Source organism: Bos taurus, chromosome 19 (assembly GCF_002263795.3).
Source record: "Bos taurus isolate L1 Dominette 01449 registration number 42190680 breed Hereford chromosome 19, ARS-UCD2.0, whole genome shotgun sequence".
NCBI classification, from domain to species: domain Eukaryota; kingdom Metazoa; phylum Chordata; class Mammalia; order Artiodactyla; family Bovidae; genus Bos; species Bos taurus.
Window position 1 is genome coordinate 31,336,815 of NC_037346.1, and position 20,052 is coordinate 31,356,866.

At 51.3% G+C, this 20,052-nt stretch overlaps 1 protein-coding gene across 3 annotated transcripts in view; it reads left to right on the plus strand.

Annotated features, from left to right (window-relative positions):
* The window catches only part of ARHGAP44 (Rho GTPase activating protein 44), a 161,667-nt gene that overhangs the window by 136,399 nt on the left and 5,216 nt on the right, over positions 1–20,052 (plus strand). For 2 of the 3 annotated variants that reach the window (XM_002695851.7, XM_015458757.3), the window contains exons 9-20: positions 1,145–1,226; positions 1,722–1,849; positions 3,555–3,666; positions 4,029–4,110; positions 5,802–5,882; positions 8,534–8,647; positions 9,249–9,340; positions 10,211–10,391; positions 16,218–16,235; positions 16,891–17,112; positions 18,503–18,660; positions 19,510–19,890. In XM_002695851.7, the coding sequence (XP_002695897.2) occupies positions 1,145–1,226; positions 1,722–1,849; positions 3,555–3,666; positions 4,029–4,110; positions 5,802–5,882; positions 8,534–8,647; positions 9,249–9,340; positions 10,211–10,391; positions 16,218–16,235; positions 16,891–17,112; positions 18,503–18,660; positions 19,510–19,890 (1,651 nt within the window). The remainder of the gene's footprint in view (positions 1–1,144; positions 1,227–1,721; positions 1,850–3,554; positions 3,667–4,028; positions 4,111–5,801; positions 5,883–8,533; positions 8,648–9,248; positions 9,341–10,210; positions 10,392–16,217; positions 16,236–16,890; positions 17,113–18,502; positions 18,661–19,509; positions 19,891–20,052) is intronic. The other variant, XM_015458756.3, reaches the window with a different exon arrangement.

The following is a 20,052-nucleotide window of genomic DNA, read 5'->3' on the forward strand; positions in this document are numbered from 1 at the left end:
TGAAATGAAAAATAACGTTGGGAATAAAACTCAAAGTTTCTCTTTAGGGTCAAGGAAGTGATACAAAGATGGGGAAAGAAGATAAAGGGAGGAGAGAAGAGGAATCCTGAGAAGCTGGATGCTTTGATAAGCGTGGGGCGGAACTGGGGGTAGTCAGTGCTCCCCCGCATGCTCAGCATCAATGGCCAAGAAGTCCAGAGTTTCTTCCCCTGTGAGAGAGAGCTGATACATATTCCTTCCAACTTGAAATGTTTACTTTGAAATAGTAGGATTCTTTTCAAGTCTATTCCATTGGTTTTATTTGTGAAGATAATATTTCATTTAAAAAAATCTAAAACAAATGATTGTTGACATTCCAAGCATTATTGGACTACCTAATTGTCTTTGGGTACCACTTATTTCAACGCTATGACTTAAGAAAAGATTCCCTCTTAGTTTTCCTTGGGGATAATAGCTACTCATCACACCAGACTTTGAGCAAAGTGCCTCTCTCTCCGTTTCCTCCTACATGCCCAATTTTCTTTTTTTTTTTGGAGCGGGGAGAGATTTAGAAAATAAATGAAGTGCCATCTATTCACTGCTTTTCCTCTGCTGTTTTTACCATTTCAGCAGCTTTTTCAGTAGTGGGAGGGGCAGAACAGAGCATCTTGCAGGACCTTGTCCTTTGAATCACATCACGATAAAGCAGATTTGCCTCCCAAGGTGGAAGAGGATTGTGGATCGAGCACATGTTTTCCCACCAGTTGTTTCTTGAGCTCTTCTTGAGGGGAATCAAGATACATTGAGGCTCATGACATTGAGCACCCTCTCATGGGCACCTGGATTTCTGAATGTGTTCTCTGTTATAGCCTTTTCATTGTTGCACCCCTTCGGTGCCTTTTGCTGTGAGAACTGGGGGCATGGTGCTCCCCAGCTGGGGTGGCAGTGAAGGCAGGCTCACCTCTGGAGAGTCCCCTTCACCTCCTCCCCGAGTCTCCCACCTCCAAAACTTCCCTTTATGCTCACCCCTCTGCTGCAGAGGTTGAGGGGACGAATGCCTGTCATTGCAGATGTGTGGAGGAGGGGGCAGGGCACCCCGATGGTGTGGCAGCCCATGCCCTCCATCCTCCGGCAAAGGCTGACGCTTCTCCTTGTGTTCCCTCAGCTCATCGAAGTGCAGGCCGAGTACCACAGGAAGTCCCTGACACTCCTGCAGGCCGTGTTGCCTCAGATAAAAGCACAACAGGGTGAGTGCCACGCTTGCCTGGGGCGGGGAGGGCGGGGAGCCTGCCGGGGCCCTGTGCTTGGCTCGCCTGCTCCTCCCCCAGCAGGGCTGCCTTCACGTGAGCCCTGGGCCTCCGCCTGCAGGCACCTTGACCAGCGGCAGGAAAGCAGAGCACGTGTACACACTATACACACACTACCCCAGCGGGGATGAGGCGGGTGTGCATGGGCGTGTGTGGAGGTGTGTGTGTAACAGAAAGCCCAGCAGCTCTGCTCACAGCGGGCAGGCTTCCACCGCCTCCCCCAGTTCCTCCCCGTCATCCCCCGAAACTGCAGGAATGGAGATGCTGCAGTTGGACAGTGCTTCCATGGACATTGTTGGACAGTGCTTCCACGTCCACTGCTCCGTGTCCCTGGGACACTTAGGAGAAGCAGTGTGACCGGAGGAAAGGAAGGTTCCCGCGGGGGTGACCTGTGCTGACCCCTCTCTTGCTCCACCTGCAACCCCCACACCCCAGAGGCCTGGGTGGAGAAGCCTTCCTTTGGGAAGCCCCTGGAGGAGCACCTCACGATCAGCGGCCGGGAGATCGCCTTCCCCATCGAGGCGTGCGTGACAATGCTGCTGGAATGCGGGATGCAGGAGGAGGTGCGTCCGGGTGCAGCTGAGCTTGGCCGTGAGCGGGTCTCGTTGCCCGCAGATGGAGCCTCCGGGGTCTCCCCTCCTCCGTTACCATCCTCACCCGGCCCCACAAACCCAAACCTGGGAAGACGCAGTACAAGCCCCCTGTCCTCAAACTGGTCCTGCTTCTCCCATGAGCCTTCACTCTCCAGGGACAGTGGAGGATTGTGGGACATAATACCCTCACCCTGAGCACGTTATAGCCCCGCTCTGGCCCTCCTATCTGCATATGTAATGAGATTGGGGCTTTCTCCTCCTCCTCTTCCACCCCATTCTCCACCTCCTCTCTCCCTAATTTAAAAGATAGACCTTTTAACCTTTAGATCATAACTTTTTTTATAGACATCCTGAAAACTGATACAGACATTAGAAAGCACTCCGTTAAAAAAAGAATCCTATGAGACGTTGGCAACCATTGTTTTTATTGCTGTGTCAGTGGTCTCCTGGGACCTCATCTTTAGTTTCTTATGCAGGCAATTTAAAATTCATGATTCCACTTTCCTGTGATCTGATCAACCAATCAATATTTATCTATGGTATTTATTACTAAGCAAAGTATAAAAGAGTGAGATGGGGGCTTATGAGCTTATGGAGCAGATAAGTGTAGTGTCTGTCAAATAAGCCTGATTTATTCAAAACAGGTTTTTTTGACCCTGTTTTAAATGCCAGGTATTTTCATGTATAATACCAATGAAAACTGAGGTCTTTTTAGTCCCTGAGGGAAAGTTTTATGGAGGGAGGTGAATGGGGCCTTTTCTTTCCCCATTTTTTAAAAACTTTTTATTTTGTATTGGGGTATAGCCAATTAACAATGCTGTGATAGTTTCAGATGAACAGCAAAGAGACTCAACTGTACATACAAATGTATCCATTGTCCCCCAAACACCCCTCACATCCAGGACTGCCACATAACATTGAGTTGAGTTCCATGTGCTATACAGTAGGTCCTTGTTGATTACCCAGTTTAAATATAGCAATGTGTACATGTCCATCCCAGTTCCCGAACTGTCCCTTCCTCCTATCCTTCCCCTGGCAACCATCAGTTCCGTAAGTTTGTTCTCTAAGTCTGTGAATCTGGTTCTGTTTTGTAAGGAAGCTCATTTGTATCATTTCTTTTTAGATTTCACATATAAGGGATGTCATACAATATTTCTCCTTCTGTCTTACTTCATTTAGTATGATAGCCTCTAGGTCCATTCATGTTGCTGCAAATGGCAAAATTTTCATTCATTTTTATGGCTGAGCAGTATTCCATTTTATAGACTTACCATATCTTTTTAAATCCATTCATCTGCTGATGGACAGGTTGCTTCCATGTCCTGGTAATTGTAAATAATGCTGCTGTGGACATGGGGGTACGTGTATCTTTTCAAATTAGTGTTTTTGTTTTTCCAAAATATATCCTAAATACACAAGGACGGGACCTCGAAGTGCCCAAGGTTCGTTTAATCAAGTACGTGCTGAACCAGAACACCGGGTCACCCTGCCCTAGGTGCTGAGGCCACAGCCAGGGATGAGGCCCAGGTCCTGCTGTCCCAGTGTTGACACATGGTGATGGGAAGGAGGCCCCTGGGAGATCGTGGAGGAAGGGGGTGGGGAGACTGCCGGCCGTCGGTCTCGCTGTTGTGCCCTCAGGGTGCAGGCTGTCTGCTGACCCCTATCCTGTTGGCAGGGCCTCTTCCGAGTAGCCCCGTCTGCCTCCAAGCTGAAGAAGCTCAAGGCGGCCCTGGATTGCTGTGTGGTGGATGTACAGGAGTGCTCGGCGGACCCCCACGCCATCGCAGGTAGGCCTCTCAGCTGGAGGGGCTCCGGGGGAAGGGATGGGCGTGGAGGATGTACAGCCACGTGTCAGGGACACTTGAGCCCCTGGCTCCCCGCCGTGCTCCGGGCATGTCCACTCAGGGCCCCACTTTAGGCCTGGTTGCTTGTGCCCTTGAAGGAAGGAGGAGGTGATGGTGGTAACACGAGAGGGGAGGCCCTCACAGCCACACCAGAGCCTTGGATCCAGGCATGTGGCCCCCACCATGTGACCTGGTCACGAGGGTCGGGGAACCTTCCCCAAAAGTGCCCCCCATGGTGACGCTGGCTGGTAGCACGTGTCTGCCACGTCCTGGCAGCTCACAGCCTGTACGGTGTTCACGTCCAGGAGCTCTCAAGTCTTACCTCCGGGAGCTACCAGAACCTCTGATGACCTTTGAACTCTACGACGAGTGGATTCAGGCTTCCAAGTGAGTATGGCAGGTCTCTGTGTGTCCTGTGGGTGTGGTTTATGTGGAGCCTTAATTGAAACTGCAAGTGTGCCGCCTGGGATCCAGCGAGTCTGTATCTTGGTGTGTGTCGTGGGGAGAGGCTTGTACATGTGCCTGGAGAGCCAGGTCCCAGGGTGCGGATCGCAGGCTGGAGCCACCAGAGTGGCCCAGAGCCCCAGCTGGGCCTTCAAGAGGACTCAGGGAGGCTCCGGGCTCCCGTCACCACTCAGACGGCCCCCTACCCCTTCACGCTGGCCATTCCCTGCCACGCGACAGGTTTTGGTTCCCCAAAACCTCTACCTCATAGGTTCCTTCTGACTCTCTGGGTCCCACTCTGAAGGTCACCTCAGAGAGGCCTCCTTCCTGACAACTGGTGCCCAGCAGCTGGCAGTCAGGGTCTGCCTCATCCCCCGGGTTCTCTGCAGGGACTGATCAAATTCAAGGCTGTGTTGGTGTGGCTGGTTGGATTGTGAGCTGATGGGGAGCAGGGAGGGATGACCGTCTCTTCTGACTGCCTCCCACTCCCTAACCCCTACGACACTGCCTGATACACCAGAGACCCTCAGTATGTGAGTGTCGATTTTTTTTTTTTTGCTGTGCTCAGCTTGTGGGCCCTTAGTTCCCTGAATACGGATCAACCTGTGCCCCCTGTATGGAGAGTGTGTAGTCTTAACCACTGGACCACTAGGGAAGTCCCATATGGATGTTGATTTTTTACTGAAGGAAAGACCTTGGCAGCATCTGCCCTTTGACCTTAAAGAGGATTGATGAGCAGAAAAGGGAGTTTTTCTCGCCTTGGTCAGGATGGAAGCAGGGACTTCTAGGGGCCCTGCGATGGCCATTCCCTACCTTGGGTCTTGAGTCAGGGGGTCAGAGCTGAGCCTCCCGGTGGTGTTTGCTTTTCAGTTTTTCTTGTTAAAAGGTTCTTTGAGCGTAAGGTCTTCCAACCCTGTAAACCTTGATGTAGGTTTTCATAAAAATGTATATTTAAAAATGTAGGCCTAACAAAAATAAATTATATATATATAGATCTTTCAGTAATCTCTTTTAATCCTTAGAAGATCTAGCAATAAAGAAACCCTTTGAGCAAGTCTCTCTGTAGAATGGAGAATCCTTTGGTTGTGGAAACTATCCATCTCTGAGTTGTGTCTTCAAGGGTCAGATATCCTTATGTCAATATGAGTTCATGTCGTTTACTTGTTCAGAAGGTGTTTATCGAGCATCTGTTATATTCCACATGCCGAGAAGCTTAATGTGCATCAAACTGTCTGTGGGACTGGCCAGTTGGCTGCCATGGTGGTGTGAGGGTGGAGTTGACCTGTTTCTGGTGTCCTGTTCTGTGCCGGATCTAACCTCCTGATGACATCACAGCCCTGCCCACTCAGGTGCAGGCGTATGTCCTCTGCCCTCACCTGCTGCCCCGGTACACATTGACCGGGGCCATGTGATGTGTACAGGGGAAGTTTTGTTAAAACAGCACAGGCAAGACTGAAAGATTATCGAGGGGGAAATAGTAAGAACCAAAGATATGAATGATAATAGTTTACTGATATGGTCACTGACAATGGCTGGTTTCTTTTTCTCAAATATTTCGATGGCTGTGAGTCTGAGTGCCGGTAAGACTTCATTGATCCGTACTCAGTCACTGGCTTTTCCTGTTAATTTTCCAGCATCCAGGACCAGGACAAGAGGCTCCAGGCACTGTGGAATGCGTGTGAGAAGTTGCCCAAAGCCAATCATAACAACATCCGGTGAGTGGACGATAGAGACGCCGGGTCAAGGTTATTTAAGCCTCACACACACGTTTCTGGGCCAAAAGGCGTAGTCACTGGCAAGCTTGGCGTTACACAGTGTCCAAAGTATATTTAACATGCAGGGTCTCTTTTCAACTTCAAGCAATCCTGGGAGGTTGTGAATTACCATCCTGCAGATGAGGAAGCAGACTGTATGGGGCTGTGAGATGCTGCAGGCCACCTGACCAGCTGCTGGCTGGTGCAGTTCTTTGGTTTGCAAGGAGCAAGGATGAATGCAGGCTGCTTTCAGATACTGGGGTTTATTGTAAAGATAGGTGCCTGTGGATCCCAGGGGCGACGCTGACCAGACCCTGAGCTGGATTTGACAGTTGTGTCCTGGAGCCAGGCTTCAGGAAGAAGAGGCTGGAGAATGTTCTCTGGTTTCCACTTGTCACCAGAAATTTTCCATGTGTCTGTCTCTTACTTTTCTCACCCTCACCCGGGTTTCACTTCCCACTGCTCTGCACATCTTTTCCCTCCCGGGCTTACGCTCTTTTCCACTTTCTGCTTCCTCATCACTTTGCACCAGCATCGCTCCTGGCCCGCCCCTCGTCGTCCTTGGAGCTTACTTAGATGCATATTTTCAGCTTCGGCTCCTACTGCCATCTGCCTGATTATTTCTGTTTTCCTGTTAAAAATCCCAGGAGTGACTTCTCATGGCGGATCCTCAGACAAACATAGGATTCCTGTATGACCCAGCAATTCCACTTCCGGGTGTATTTCCAAAAGATCTGAAAGTAGGGACTTGACTTTGTACACCTACGTTCATGCCAGCGTTATTCACAATAATCAAGAGGTGGAAACAGCCCACGTGTCCAGCAATGGATAAATATAGGTGAACAAAAAGTACATACAATGCGGTATTCAGCCTCAAATAGAAGAGACATTCTCATTCTTGCTACAATATGGATGAACCTTGAAGGCTGTATGCTAAATGGGAAAGAAGCCAAACACAAAAGGGGAAATTCTGAACAATTCCACTAAAAAGCAGTACATACAGTAGTCAATTCATAAAGATGGAGAGTAGAATGGTGGTTGCCAGAATGTAGAATGGTGGCTAGGGTAAGGGGGAGGGGTCAGGAGCAGCAGGTGGGCTGTCATTTCATGGGTGTCAAGTTTTAGTTTGGGGTGTTGAAAAATTCTGGGGATGGATGGTGGTGATAGTTGCATCACAATGGAAAGTAATGCTAGTGAACTGCACACTTTAAAATGCTTAAAGTGTTAAATATATACAAAATTGAAAGAGAGCATCCCACGAGCAAGAATCAGATCAAGAGCAAGAATGACTCTCAACTGATGCTAGGCCACTGGCTAGACTGTGGACTGACCGTGCTCAGCTCAGGCCCCATGTCCTGGTCCAGGCACGTGTGGCCTCTTGGAGGGTGTGATGCGGCAGGATGTGGGTGGAGGTGGCCCATCAGCAGCTTAGGGTCTTTGTGCTCTGTGGGCAACAGTTGCTGAAGGAGCTGCTTCGCTGTGGTCCAGGCAGCATGGGGCTGGACCCACTGTCTATATAACCAAGAGCCCGGGAAGAGATGGGCTCTGGGGTCTGGGGCCTGTGTGGGATCAGGCAGGTTTGGTATGGTTTGGAAGAGCTCTTTTTATGCTTCATTTGTGCACAGCTACTCACTCACTGATTTTTTTTTTTTTTAATAATAGCTTTATTGGCATAACCATTCATATGCCAGTGTCCCCTTTTAAAAGTGTTCAATTAAGTGGGTCTTTGTAAATCTGCAGAGTTGTGCAGCTATGACCTCTGTGTAATTTGAAAACATTTTCATCACCGCACAAAGAAATACTGTTCCCATCAGCAGTCACTCCCCATTTCTGCTTACCCAGCCCCTGGCAAACTCTCACCTATGTTCTGTCTCTGTCGACTTGCCTGCGCCGGGCCTTTCATACAGATGGAGTCATTCACCCCGGGGTCTCTGTGTCTGGCTTTTCCCCATGGGCATCACGTTTCCGAGGTTCATCCACGCAGTAGCGTGTGTCAGTATTTCATTGCCTTTGAGGGCTGAGTACTACTCCACTATATGAATGGGACTACGTTTTATTCATCTGTTCATCCCTTAATGGATATTTGGTGGTCTGTCCTTTTCAGCTATGATGAATAATGCTGCTGGGAACATTTGTGTCCACGTTTTTGTGTGGATGTATTTCTCTAGGAGTGGAATTGCTGGGCCACATGCTAAGTCTAGGTCTAACGTTTTCTTCATTGGCTCTCATAGCCCCACTGAGACACTGCTCCTAGCATGAGAACGTCCCCACTAGTGACACCTACACACCACTTCTCACCTCTGCACACAGGGAAGACAGGAGGTGACAGAGGTTTGAAAAGAAGGAGGGAATTTCTGGCATTACGCACTGAGTCAAAAGGAAAGATGGAGAATTTTTTTCTGGCCAGTTTGTTGAAGCAGACATTGACAACTAGCCCAGGAAGAGCTCTGTCTGTTTTTGGAGCATTCTTGTGTCCTGACACATGACACATCTTGATTATATTGTAGGATGTATGAGTCTTCTAATCAGCAAGAGATGTTTCCAGCTGGTGTTAGGGGATCATGGCTGGTATCAAGCCCTCATAAAACCTGGCCTTTCTCACTTCCTTTCAGATACTTGATCAAGTTTTTATCCAAGCTCTCAGAATACCAAGATGTCAACAAGATGACACCCAGTAACATGGCCATTGTTTTAGGACCCAACCTGCTGTGGCCACAAGCAGAAGGGTGAGTCCAGGGAAGAAGGGGTATGTAGGTCACACGGCGGGGCTGTGGGGGCCTGGGTGGGATGGTCAGGGCCCCAGATAACCACTAGCCTAATTTATGTGTCAGGTCATATGCCTGTCTTGAGCTGGTCCTTCTTTAGACTCAGGAGGAGGCCCAGAATTCTTCAGATAGTTCCTGTTGATAGTCTCAGAGCCAGGCCTGTAGCCAAGGTCTTTTCTGAGCTCATCTGGGTCAGCATCAAGTCTGGCAAGCTCCTCTAGGCCCCGGGGCCCTCTGTGGAGAGCGCATCCCAGCATTGGGATATAGAAGGACAGAGTGCTGTCTTGACAAAGAGAACAGAGCTGGGAAAGGATGAGTCTGATGGTTGTGAGAATCAGTCCTTAGACTTGGCGATTTCGTGTGTGTTATTCACTCATCTCCTGTAGGGAGGACTTCTGGGGATGTCTCCATTCTGTAGACGTGGGGAGAGGTTCAGAAAGGTGAAGTGGCCTCCCCAAGAGGACACACGCTTTCAGACCCAGGTGTGCAGGCTTCTGGTCCAGGGCTCCCTCCCTGCCTCGGCTGCTCACCTCCCCTGCCCTCCTCTGCCCTGTGCCCTCAGGAACATCACGGAGATGATGACCACGGTCTCGCTGCAGATCGTCGGGATCATCGAGCCCATCATCCAGCATGCAGACTGGTTCTTCCCTGGGGGTACGTGGCAGCAGCTGATGTGGGAGTAGGCTTCTAGGGGGAACGGGAGGTTGCTGTGAGTTCTGAATCTTTGAAATTGAGTGCCACTGGCCAAAGGGGTGTGTGTGTGTGTGTGTGTGTGTGTGTGTTGTTTTGTTTTTAAGCCCCCTGTGCATACCACCTTTGGCCAGTGGTAGGAAATCAGGATAAAGAAACAAAGGAGGTAGGAGTTCAAGGTAAAACTCTGTAGGTTCTGTGGCTGAGCTCATGAGCACTGCAGATAAATCGGCTGTAGTCAGGAGGGGATGAGATGAGACTCCATTTGAGAGCCCGCAGTCTTAAGTGAGATCTCTTTCTGTTTCTAATCCTTTAATTTTTTTTTCTCTTTGGTTTTCTGAAAAAACATCTCATCATCATTGTCTACAGATAGTAATATTGCCTGTTATTTTCTTTTCTTGACTAATTCCATTGGCTAGCACTTCAACAATATCAGATAACACTGTTGAGAGTGGACTTTGACCTCTTTCCTGATTTGATTTAGACCGCTCTGGCATTTATTTCAGTCTTAAATGAGAGGATTGAGGTAGATGATTCTGCCTTTTTTTTTTTTCGTAAAGAAAATACCCATCTGTCCCTGTTTGACTGAATTTGTTTTGTGAATCACAGATGAAAAAGTGCTTTATTAAGTCCCTCTTCTATTACATGCTAGGTGAGCACCATGAAATATAATAAGATGAGTTAATATCAACAGATGATCTAACACTGAACCATGGGATGAGATTTTCAGGGGTGACATATAAAAGAGTGGCCGTTTCTCTGCTGGTTTCCCTCCTGCCCAGGAATGGCTTGGCCAACCACAGACCACGTGTATCTATTCTGTCTTGCCCACAGAGATAGAGTTCAACATCACGGGCAATTACGGGAGTCCAGTGCACGTGAACCACAACGCCAACTACAGCTCGATGCCCTCCCCGGACATGGACCCCGCCGACCGGCGCCAGCCCGAGCAGGCCCGCCGGCCCCTCAGTGTGGCCACGGATAACATGATGCTGGAGTTTTACAAAAAGGATGGGTATGAGCTCGCGGCCCTGTCTCAGCTTTGGGGGAGGGAGAGGTTGACTGAGATGAATGACAGGAAGGCTGCACTTACCCAGCAGCAGTCTAAGTGGCCCTGTCACCTCATTCTTGACGCCAGCAAATGCTTTGGAATTTGTCTTTTAAACGTGGTTTTTAAGCAATTTGGTTCCTGTGTGAGGCGTCTCTAGCTGGGGGGATACCCTGGAGGGTCAGTTGTGGTTCTTCGCTCCCAGATGTCTCTGCATCGGAACTGGACTCCCCGTCTTCTCGGCCACACCTCGTCTGACTCCCAGTCCCCTCTGAAAAGCCATCCAGTTGACCTCTATGAGAAAGTTGTCACTGTGGCACCTCAGGGCATTCAGTGTCCACTGGCCCCTATAGTATGGTCTTCTGAATATAAAGAGCCAGGGTCGTCAGGATTTCTGTGGCTAGAGAGCCATCTCTCTGGGACCCCAGGGTCTGCAGGCAGTTTCACAGGTGCTGCTGGAGCTTAGGGGTATACAGGCTAAAACTACATAAGTCAAGCCACCTCAGCTAGTGCTGTGTGGATTAGTCGAGCTGACGCTGCCAAGTTCTGTCAGAATTGTGGATTTGTGGCCTGGATTGATAAGCTACTAAATTTTGAGGGTAGTTTGTTATGCAACAAAAGAGAATCAGAACAAGCTTTTAAAAAAGAGAGAGAAGAAAAAGGACACTGGGGGCTTCTCTGGTAGTCAAGTTAGGTTGTCAGTTTAGGTTAGGACTCAGAGCTTCCATGCAGGGGGTGCAGGTTCAATCCCTGGTCAGGGAACTGAGATCCCACATGCCATGCAGTGTGCCAAAAAAAGAAAAAGGACACTGAGGTCGCGCACCCCATGCGGCTCTGTGTAGCTGCTCTTTCCAGTCCTACTTGATGTGCCTGTAGCAATATCACTTCTGAGCCTCAGAGGGCCTCACCAGGCCAGCTGACAGCAACACCTGAATCCATGAGTATGTCCACACAGAGACCTTAGCCTGGAGGTACTGTAATTTGGAATGTTGTTGTTGTTAAGTTGCTAAGGCATATCCGACTCTTTGCGACCCTGTGGACAATAGCCCACGAGGCTCCTCTGTCCTTGGAATTTCCCAGACAAGAATACTGGAATGGGTTGCCATTTCCTCCTCCAGGGGATCTTCCTGAGCCAGGGATGGAACCCATGTCTCCTGCACTGGCAGGCAGATTCTGTACCCCTGAGCCACCAGGGAAGCCTGTGATTTGGAATAAGCACGTGTAAGAAGAAGTTCAGGAGCGACCTGAGGTGCTCTATGGAGCACAGGTTCCATGATGCTTCGTTATGTTGGGGCAGCAGGGAGGAGATAGACACCCGGGTCTCGTGAGTTTCTGAGACACATGATTCAACACATTGAAGCCACTTTCCTGAATGTATGAGTTTGTGGGGTCTTTTACATGCTGTGATCTGTCACGTATCTTCACAGCGGGCTGTGGCATCCTTTCCCAAGTTTATTACATCAAAAAGCCTGTTGTCACGAGATAGAACTCGTGTTCCAAGGAGCTTGTTTTTGTGATTGTGGATACTGGGGTCCTCTGAAGACCAAGTAGAAAGATGGAGAACCCCAAATGCAGCTACTCTGAACAGGGTTGTGGGGTGGTGAGGGGGTGCAGGAATTTTTCTTCAGACAGAACTTAAGGTTCTGGGTACCATGGAAACTTTGACTCATATTTGAGGCTTGGATTGTCAGCTCAGCCTTCAAGAGGTGTGTTCTTGGCCCAGGCCCCACCTCTGCTTCCACATTTCCTGGATTCACACATTTGTGGGTGCTGAGACCAGATCTGTGAAATGTTGCCTGGTGCCTCCGGCTGTTATTTGTCCTGGGGAGGTGAAGAAACTTTGTTACGCATTTAGGAGAGGAATGATCCCTAGAGGAGCTAGAAATACTTGATTCTGGCCTTCCTGGGGGAGTGTGGGCAAGGCTGAGCCAGGATCTTTAGGATCCTTCTTACTCATCTCTCATGTTGGCACCTACCATGCCACTGCTGCCCAGCCTCCAAGTTCATCTTAAATGGTCCAGGAACTCCCAAAGCTCCTGTGGATTTTGGGGAAGATACTAGGCTTTCTTGCTTCCTTTCTCTCAGCAAGTATTTGCCAAATGTAACTGATCTTCAGAACAAAAATCAAAACCTTCCAGATCAGTATAGACTTCTTGTTGTTCAGTTGCTCAGTCATGTCCGACTCTTTGCGACCCCATGGACTGCAGCACACCAGGCCTCCCTATCCTTCACCATCTCCCAGAGTTTGCTCAAACTCATGTTCATTGAGTCGGTGATGCCATCCAGCCATCTCATTCTCTGTCCCACCTTGTCCTCCTGCCTTCAATCTTTCCTAGCATTAGGGTCTTTTCCAATGATTCCAAATGTAACCAATCTCTAGATGAAAAATCAAAGCCTATCCGACCTCTGTATAGTTAAATACCTCAAATCCATATACCGTAATACTGTAAGTCACTTCAGTCGTGTCCGACTCTGTGTGACCCCATAGACGGCAAATCCATATACTGGCCAACATCTCTGGGTAAGACCGTTCCTGACCAGGATTCAAAAACAGCATGACGGGGACTTCCCTGGTGACCCAGTGGTCAAGACTCCACATTTCCACTGCAGGGGTCGTGGGTTTGATCCCTTGTTGGGGAACTAAGATCCTGCATGCCACATGATGTGGCCAAAAATAAAAACAGCATGACAGATGTCTATCCTGCTCCTGCTGCTGCTAAGTCGCTTCAGTCGTGTCCAACTCTGTGCAACCCCATAGATGGCAGCCCACCAGGCTCCCCCATCCCTGGGATTCTCCAGGCAAGAACACTGGAGTGGGTTGCCATTTCCTTCTCCAATGCATGAAAGTGAAAAGTGAAAGTGAAGTCGCTCAGTCGTGTCTGACTCTTAGCAACCCCATGGACTGCAGCCTACCAGGCTTCTACACGCATGGGATTTTCCAGGCAAGAGTACTGGAGTGGGGTGCCATTGCCCTCTCTGGATATCTATCCAACAGAGGTCAAAAAGAAATATAGCTGCCAACCCCTGACAGCTCATGACTTGGAACGGTCCAGAGCAAACTTCTGTTCTCAGTGATAAATGTATTCTTTCTGTAGAAATCTCTAACTTTCAGATTTTTTTTTCCTGGGGCAGGCCTTTGTCTCCTAATTTTTAAGGTCCTGCATCTTATCTTTTCCCTGTGTGGCCTGCCAGGTTATAGTGTGAAGTGTTAGTCACTTAGTTATGTCCAACTCTTTGTGACCCCATGGACTGTAGCCTGCCAGGCTCCTCTGTCCTTGGGATTCTCCAGGCAAGAATACTGGAGTGGGTAGCCATTCCCTTCTCCAGGGGATCTTCCTGACCCAGGGGTCAAACTTGGGTTTCCTGCATTGGCAGGCACATTCTCAAGCTTCTGACTCACCAGAAAAGCCTAGCTTAGGATAAGCTACTCTGCAATACGAGGTCCCAGTAGGCTAGGAGGAGTGAAGCAGGGAAGAGTAGCTGTCAGTGGAGCTACCTTGCCAGCCATTCTGCCCCATATGAATCCCAAGGGGGAGCAGATGAGGACTCTGAACGGGTCCCCTCCTGGACTCTTGCCACGTCATCCTGCTTTCTGCTAATTGCTCTCCAAACCTTTTGCTTCTTGGGTGTTCTTTGTGGCCTCTGGCTTCTCGCCTCTGCCTTGATTCAATTATAAAGGGATCCGAAAACCAAGTTCTTCTCATTCTCACTGGAAGCAGTGGCTGTGGGGAATCTTTGATATCCATAAGCGATGTGGGTATCTGTGAAGTTTCTAAGGGAGTTGGTTGTTTTCGATGGATTGAATCTGGTGTTTTTTTAAAACAACACAAAGTTCTTTGATTCTTGCGACTATTCTTTGTGTGACAGAACAATGAGCAGAAACTTGTGACCTGCTTCTGTGACCTTCTGGTTGTATTCTTCTACCTCTGAGTAGCTCCCTTGCTCTTGGCAACATGCTAAGCCATTTTATAAATTTTGTCTTTGGGTGGCGTTCTAGCTAGACGTCCAGACACTTCAGCCTGCCAATGTTTCAAGCACGTTTCCATTAGCCTCTGAAGGTAAACATGCTTTGACGCCTCCAAGATTGTCGTTCTTGCCATTGCGATTCATTGGTCTATAAAGATTTTTGTTGCCTTTTGAAGACATCTGTGAACCTTTGATGCCTGTTTCCTGGGCACAGGGCATGCTGCCTGCCCCACAACAGTCACTTCAGCTGGGAGAGTTGTGATGGCAGGCGGCGTAGCTGTTTATGAAAGCAGAAGCGTACATTCACCTCTTGATTCTTGGTTGCTGACGCTTTGCTACTGCGATTTAGTGGGTCTCATTGGTCCCCCCTCTGCGTCCTCCCCTTGGTGAACCAGGGGATCACCAGGTAGCCTGATGTCAGGGTCCATGGTGCTGGGAGATGCGGTTGATGGTAGAAGGTGTCCCCCCACCAGCCCTGATCCCAAAGCCCACACCTCCCATCTCAAATGGGGAAGGTCTTTCGAAGTGAAAGAGAGTGTGATAAGAAAGAAAACCCGCGAGTATGAGACCGCCCTCCTTTAGGGCTCTTCTAGGAACCACAGGGAACAGCATCACCAACCATTGCAACAAAGTGGCGTCAGTTCGCTTCCCCAAGTGGAATGTTACGCTTTTTGCTCTCTTTCATCCTGATAAATTTAGAAGCCCAAAGAGCACAGTTTGCTGCTTGCCCCCAGCTTACTTTAAATACCAGGGGATGCCACTGGACCCTGCTGCAGAGTTTTGAGTGGCCTCCCGGGGTGACTGGATCCCCTGTAGAAGGTGCCTGTTTATTGGTGGGGGGTCCTCAGAGCCAAGACGACTTGCAAGCTGGTGGGTAGTGGATCCCAGAGAGAGACCAGCTGCCCCCAAAATGCCTTGGAGAAGAGAACTATTAACACATTATTGACCAGAGAGGTATTAACACCACAAACGTTAGCTTCTGCAAAAATGCCCCGGTCAGTAATGTGTTAACAGTGACACTAGACGGGCGGTGTGGTGGTGGTGGTGGTGGTGGGTGTCTCCCCTTCGGGGGGTCTCCCTCCGCTCTCCCCAGGGGAACGTGTGTCAGAAGGTGTCCCTTTCTGTGTGCATGGCTGTAGCACCATGGTCCTCTGTGCCCCTCATGGAGGCTCCCTCCTCACACATTTTCGTAAAGGACCACATCCCACCTGCTACAACCCATCCCCAACCTTGAAGCTTTGGTTTGAATCTTGCTGCACCTCTGCAAGGTGGGCAGACCATCACGGTGTAGCAGCTCAGTGCTCCTGGCCAGCGTGGGTGACAGCAAGGGGCAACCCTCTGCTTATCCCCAGTGGAGACGGGGGACTGCCCAGTGTTCTCCCTGCATGAACATCTGTCTCCCTTAACACTGGCAGTTTTAGCTCTTGCCATAGTCAGTGAAGGCTTTGACTACGTATCATGGCACCAGTCACCTCCTAGACCAGAGGAAAGGAGATTGACCACCTTCTAAATCATATAACTTAGAAAAGAGCAGATGGCTGCTCCTGTGGATTTTTTCCCTTCCTTGTGACATGCCCCCAACCCCTACCGCAAGCACCAGTGTCAGCTCTTCAGCTTCTGTCTTTATTCACCAGTGCGCTTGGTAGGATGCTCTTCACCTGTGCAGACAGAAAAGTCACTTTAACTGGAGAGACGGACTAAGCAAACAATTTCAAGGCTCAGTGGAAGCCCCAGGCTTAGCCCCTGACCCTGACAGAGAGCCGCTGTGTGTCCGGAGGCAGGCGCAGTGTTTGCCACACTAATGTCTGTGTGTTTCTGTCCCTGCAGCCTTAGGAAAATCCAAAGGTACAGTATCCTCGGGTAGCCATGAGGTCACGTGCATCCATGGGAATAGCGAGCGGTGCCTTAGCGAGCTCTGCAGGGGTGAATGTGCGTGTCTGGTTGCTTTGGCCGATGTACTCAGAGCTGTGTCCCCCCTTCTTGAAGTGGAATCGGGGGGGGGTGGGGACTGACCAGAGCATGATCAGCCCCGCCCTGCTCTGTAGACCTTGCAGAGGTTGTAAGCCAGCCAGCGTCCTGGGGCTGGCCCGGGAGTCCTGAGTCGGTCCTGTGCTTCTGGACCCCCAGGTGACAAAAAGAAGGATGGATGTTCAGGTGTCCCTGCTGGTCGGTGCTCTCTTCTAGTCTGATGCTGCCCTCCCCCCTCCCCCGCGTCCACCCTCCACTTGGGAGGAGTGGGTGACCCCCCCAGCGAAGCCGCTCTCTGCTCTGAGGGAAGCTTGGGTTCCGGGGAGCTTGTCGGGCACGCCGCGGTCCTAAGGCCAGCGGTGCCCAGGCCGCCCCAGCCTGGAGCTGCGGGATGCTCCGCGGAACACGGCCGCCGCCTCGCTTCCTTGGTCCAAGAGATGCTCGGGGCTGCGCTGCTGGCCGCTTCGTGAGGGCGGGAGCCCGGCGCCCTGGGCGTGAGGCTAAGCCTGGGTGTCTCTGTGTCCCCGGCCAGCATGGGCGTGAGGGTTATGGACACGTCGTGGGTGGCTCGAAGAGGCTCCTCGGCCGGCCGGAAGGCATCCTGCGCCCCGCCTGCCATGCAGCCCCCCGCCCCGCCCGCTGAGCTCGCCCCGCCCCTGCCGTCGCCCCTCCCGGAGCAGTCCCCGGAGGGCCCCATGGTGCCCGCGCTCTCTCCATCCGGCCTCGGCCTCCAGCCTGCGGCTGAACGGACCAGGTAAGTCCGGGGCGCTGGCCCCCCACCCGACCCCCCGGGTAGGCTAGCTTGCAGTGCACGTGGATGAGGGGTTTCAGGTTTGCTGCACACGCTCAGAGCCTCGTGCAGTTGGTCATGTCCCCCGTCCCCTTTCTAAGCATCCTGGTTTGGCTTCTGCTTCATGCTGGCAGCAGGTAGGGATTCATAGCCCCTGTGTGATCAGAGGGGGTCCAGGCTTTTTGAGAATAGCATCCCAGGTGCATGTGTAAGGTGGCAGCTTGCCAAAGCAGGCGAGGAAGCTGAGTTCCCAGCTCCTCTGTCCCCTCCTGTACTGGTACAGCTTGTTACCTCTATCGAAGTTTAGAATTTCAGTGGTTCTCCTCTCCACTCCTCCTCCTTTAGATGCATAGGGGCCATTTTTACTGCTAAAATGGGAGCAAGTCAGGTAAAGAATGGAGGTGACAAGATCATGCATTTCATTCTCATGGAGGAAGAAAAGAGTTGGAGAGCCTGCTCCTTCCAGTGCTGGTTCCATGAGATTTTATGGAGAAAGGGCCTTGTCCCTCCAAAAATGGAAAGTGTGATCTGAGCCGGCACGGGGTCGCTGGTCCCCAGGGGCGCAGGGGAGGAACCCCCCCCCACAACCCCCTTTGAGAGGGGCATGGTCAGAGGGAGGGAATTCTACAAGCGGGGTTGCACAGACCCCTTGGCTGTTTCTCTCTGTTCTAAACAATTCAGAAAATTAGGAAAGCCACTTCACCAGGCCCACTGTGCATTCTGTTAGGAATTGGAAAAATTTTGGCGACTTTGGAAATCTGAACCTTTCAAGCCAGTCTTTGTATGCACTTGTGTGTGTGCACACATGCACACAGATACCAATCCCTAAGTGAAGGGGTTGCAGGATTTTTTTTTTTCTTTAATGTATAGAAAGTATTTTCCATGTGAGATGGGAAATGACAGAGTTGGCAGGGGCTGGAGATGACCCTGGATGGGGTGGTTGCTGATGGCTTCACCAGAGAGGGCAAGGGGTTGCCGACCCTGGCCATGGAATCATGGGCTTTGATTCTGTTTCAGGATGCAGGAGGGGAGAGAGAGGTCAGCAGGAAGCAGGGGCTGCTGTGGGGAGGAGGAAACTGGCAAAGAGGAGACTTCCTGGAATGGTCTGCTGGGGAGAGGGCCAAGGCCAGGAAAGGGCGCTGGCCGTAAGGGGGCCACCTGGAGATGGGAGTGGAGCTCAGGCCTTCAGAGCCCCCAGGAGGGGTTGGTCACCTCCACAGGCATCTTTGAAGGCCTTAAGAAGGTCTGGGAGGACCACGCCTGCCCAGAGAACATAAATTCAGTTCATGATTCTGATGCTGAAGCTGCCTGAGTTCAGGGACTGACTCTGTTTTATAACTCTCTTGTGTTACAGTGCTTCTAAAAGCAAAGAACTTTCTCCAGGATCAGGGCAGAAGGGAAGTCCGGGTTCTAGCCAGGGGACACCCAGTGCAGGCTCACAGCCCGGGGCACAGTCAGGCACGAGTCCGGGCCAGCCACCTGCGGACCAGAGCCCTCACACCCTCCGGAAAGGTACGTCATGGCCACCCTCATGACTAAATAAATAAAAGAGGGCAGTGTGGAGACTTACCCCGGGGTCTGGTGGTTAGGACTCTGCTTCCACTGCAGGTGGATGGGTTCAATCCTTTGTCATTGGGGAACTAAGATTCTGAATCAGAAAAAAGGAAAAAGAAGGAAAAAAGTAAAAAAGAGGGCAGTGCAGAGGAGTCAGGGCAGTGGTACACCTAGAACAATGCAGATCTGCCCACATCTACACCTGGGAATCTTAAAGGGTAAACACCTCCAGGGCAAGTACAGGGGACTGAGGGCAAGGATAGGGAAAAGACAGACTGAGTGATGGAGGCTCTGGGCCTCTGTGGCCGGAGGACTGGGTCAGAGGTCTCTGTTATGGCATCCCAGAGCCACTGGAGGTTCAGCCAGAAGAGCTTCCTGCCCCAAGGACGGTCGCTTTGTCCAGGGTCCAGTGTCCAGGTCCATCTCTAGTCGTTCCCTCCTGGACAGTGCATCCTCAACTCCCACCTTCTCCGAGCAACCCTGATACTTGTACCACTGTGAAGCGATGGAAGGACCCTGAACTCAGCCGCTGCCTGGGGGTGGGATGTGTGTGTGTGTGCGCACGCATGCGCGCGCGCCAATTACAGCAGGAATCAAGAGAAAAGGAGGAGACATTAGTGAACATGTGGGCAGATAGGAAAACCTGTAGTTCTAGGTGAATTTTTTAAAATGGCATCAGCTGCCCTCAGAGTGCCAGGAGCTGGGCGTGGAGGCACTGGTGGTGAGGGGTCGGGAAAAGGTGCTCACAGCCACATGGATGGATGGTGAGTGCCACTTAACAACCCTGTGTGCTGATTCGTCTTTCAGTTTCCAAGAAGCTGGCACCCATTCCACCCAAGGTCCCCTTCGGCCAGCCAGGGCCCCTGCCTGAGCAGCCTGCCGGCCAGCCATCCCCACTCAGCCTGTCCCCCACGCCCCCCAGCACCCCATCGCCCTACGGACTCAGCTATCCCCCGGGCTACTCCCTGGCATCAGGCCAGCTCTCCCCCGCAGCCCCGGCACCCCCACTGGCCTCCCCCTCTGGCTTCACGGGCGCCCTAAGCAAGTCGCGGCCCACCCCGAAGCCCCGGCAGAGGCCCACCCTGCCGCCGCCCCAGCCGCCCACTGTCAGCCTCGCCGCCTCCAGCCCACAGTCCTCAGAGCATCCCGTGCTGGACGGTGTGTCCCCCGGGGAGAGCATGTCGACAGGTAACCTTGGCGCGTGTGGCATCTGGGGACTTTGCAAGAGGTGGGCCTTGTTTGCCAGGGATGACCGTGCTGGAGCCACCTGTGGCATATGGGGTGGTCTCCTTAGAAGCCCCTCTGAGGCCGTGGACACCCCCAGGCCCAGTTGTCCTGCAGAGAAGGGGC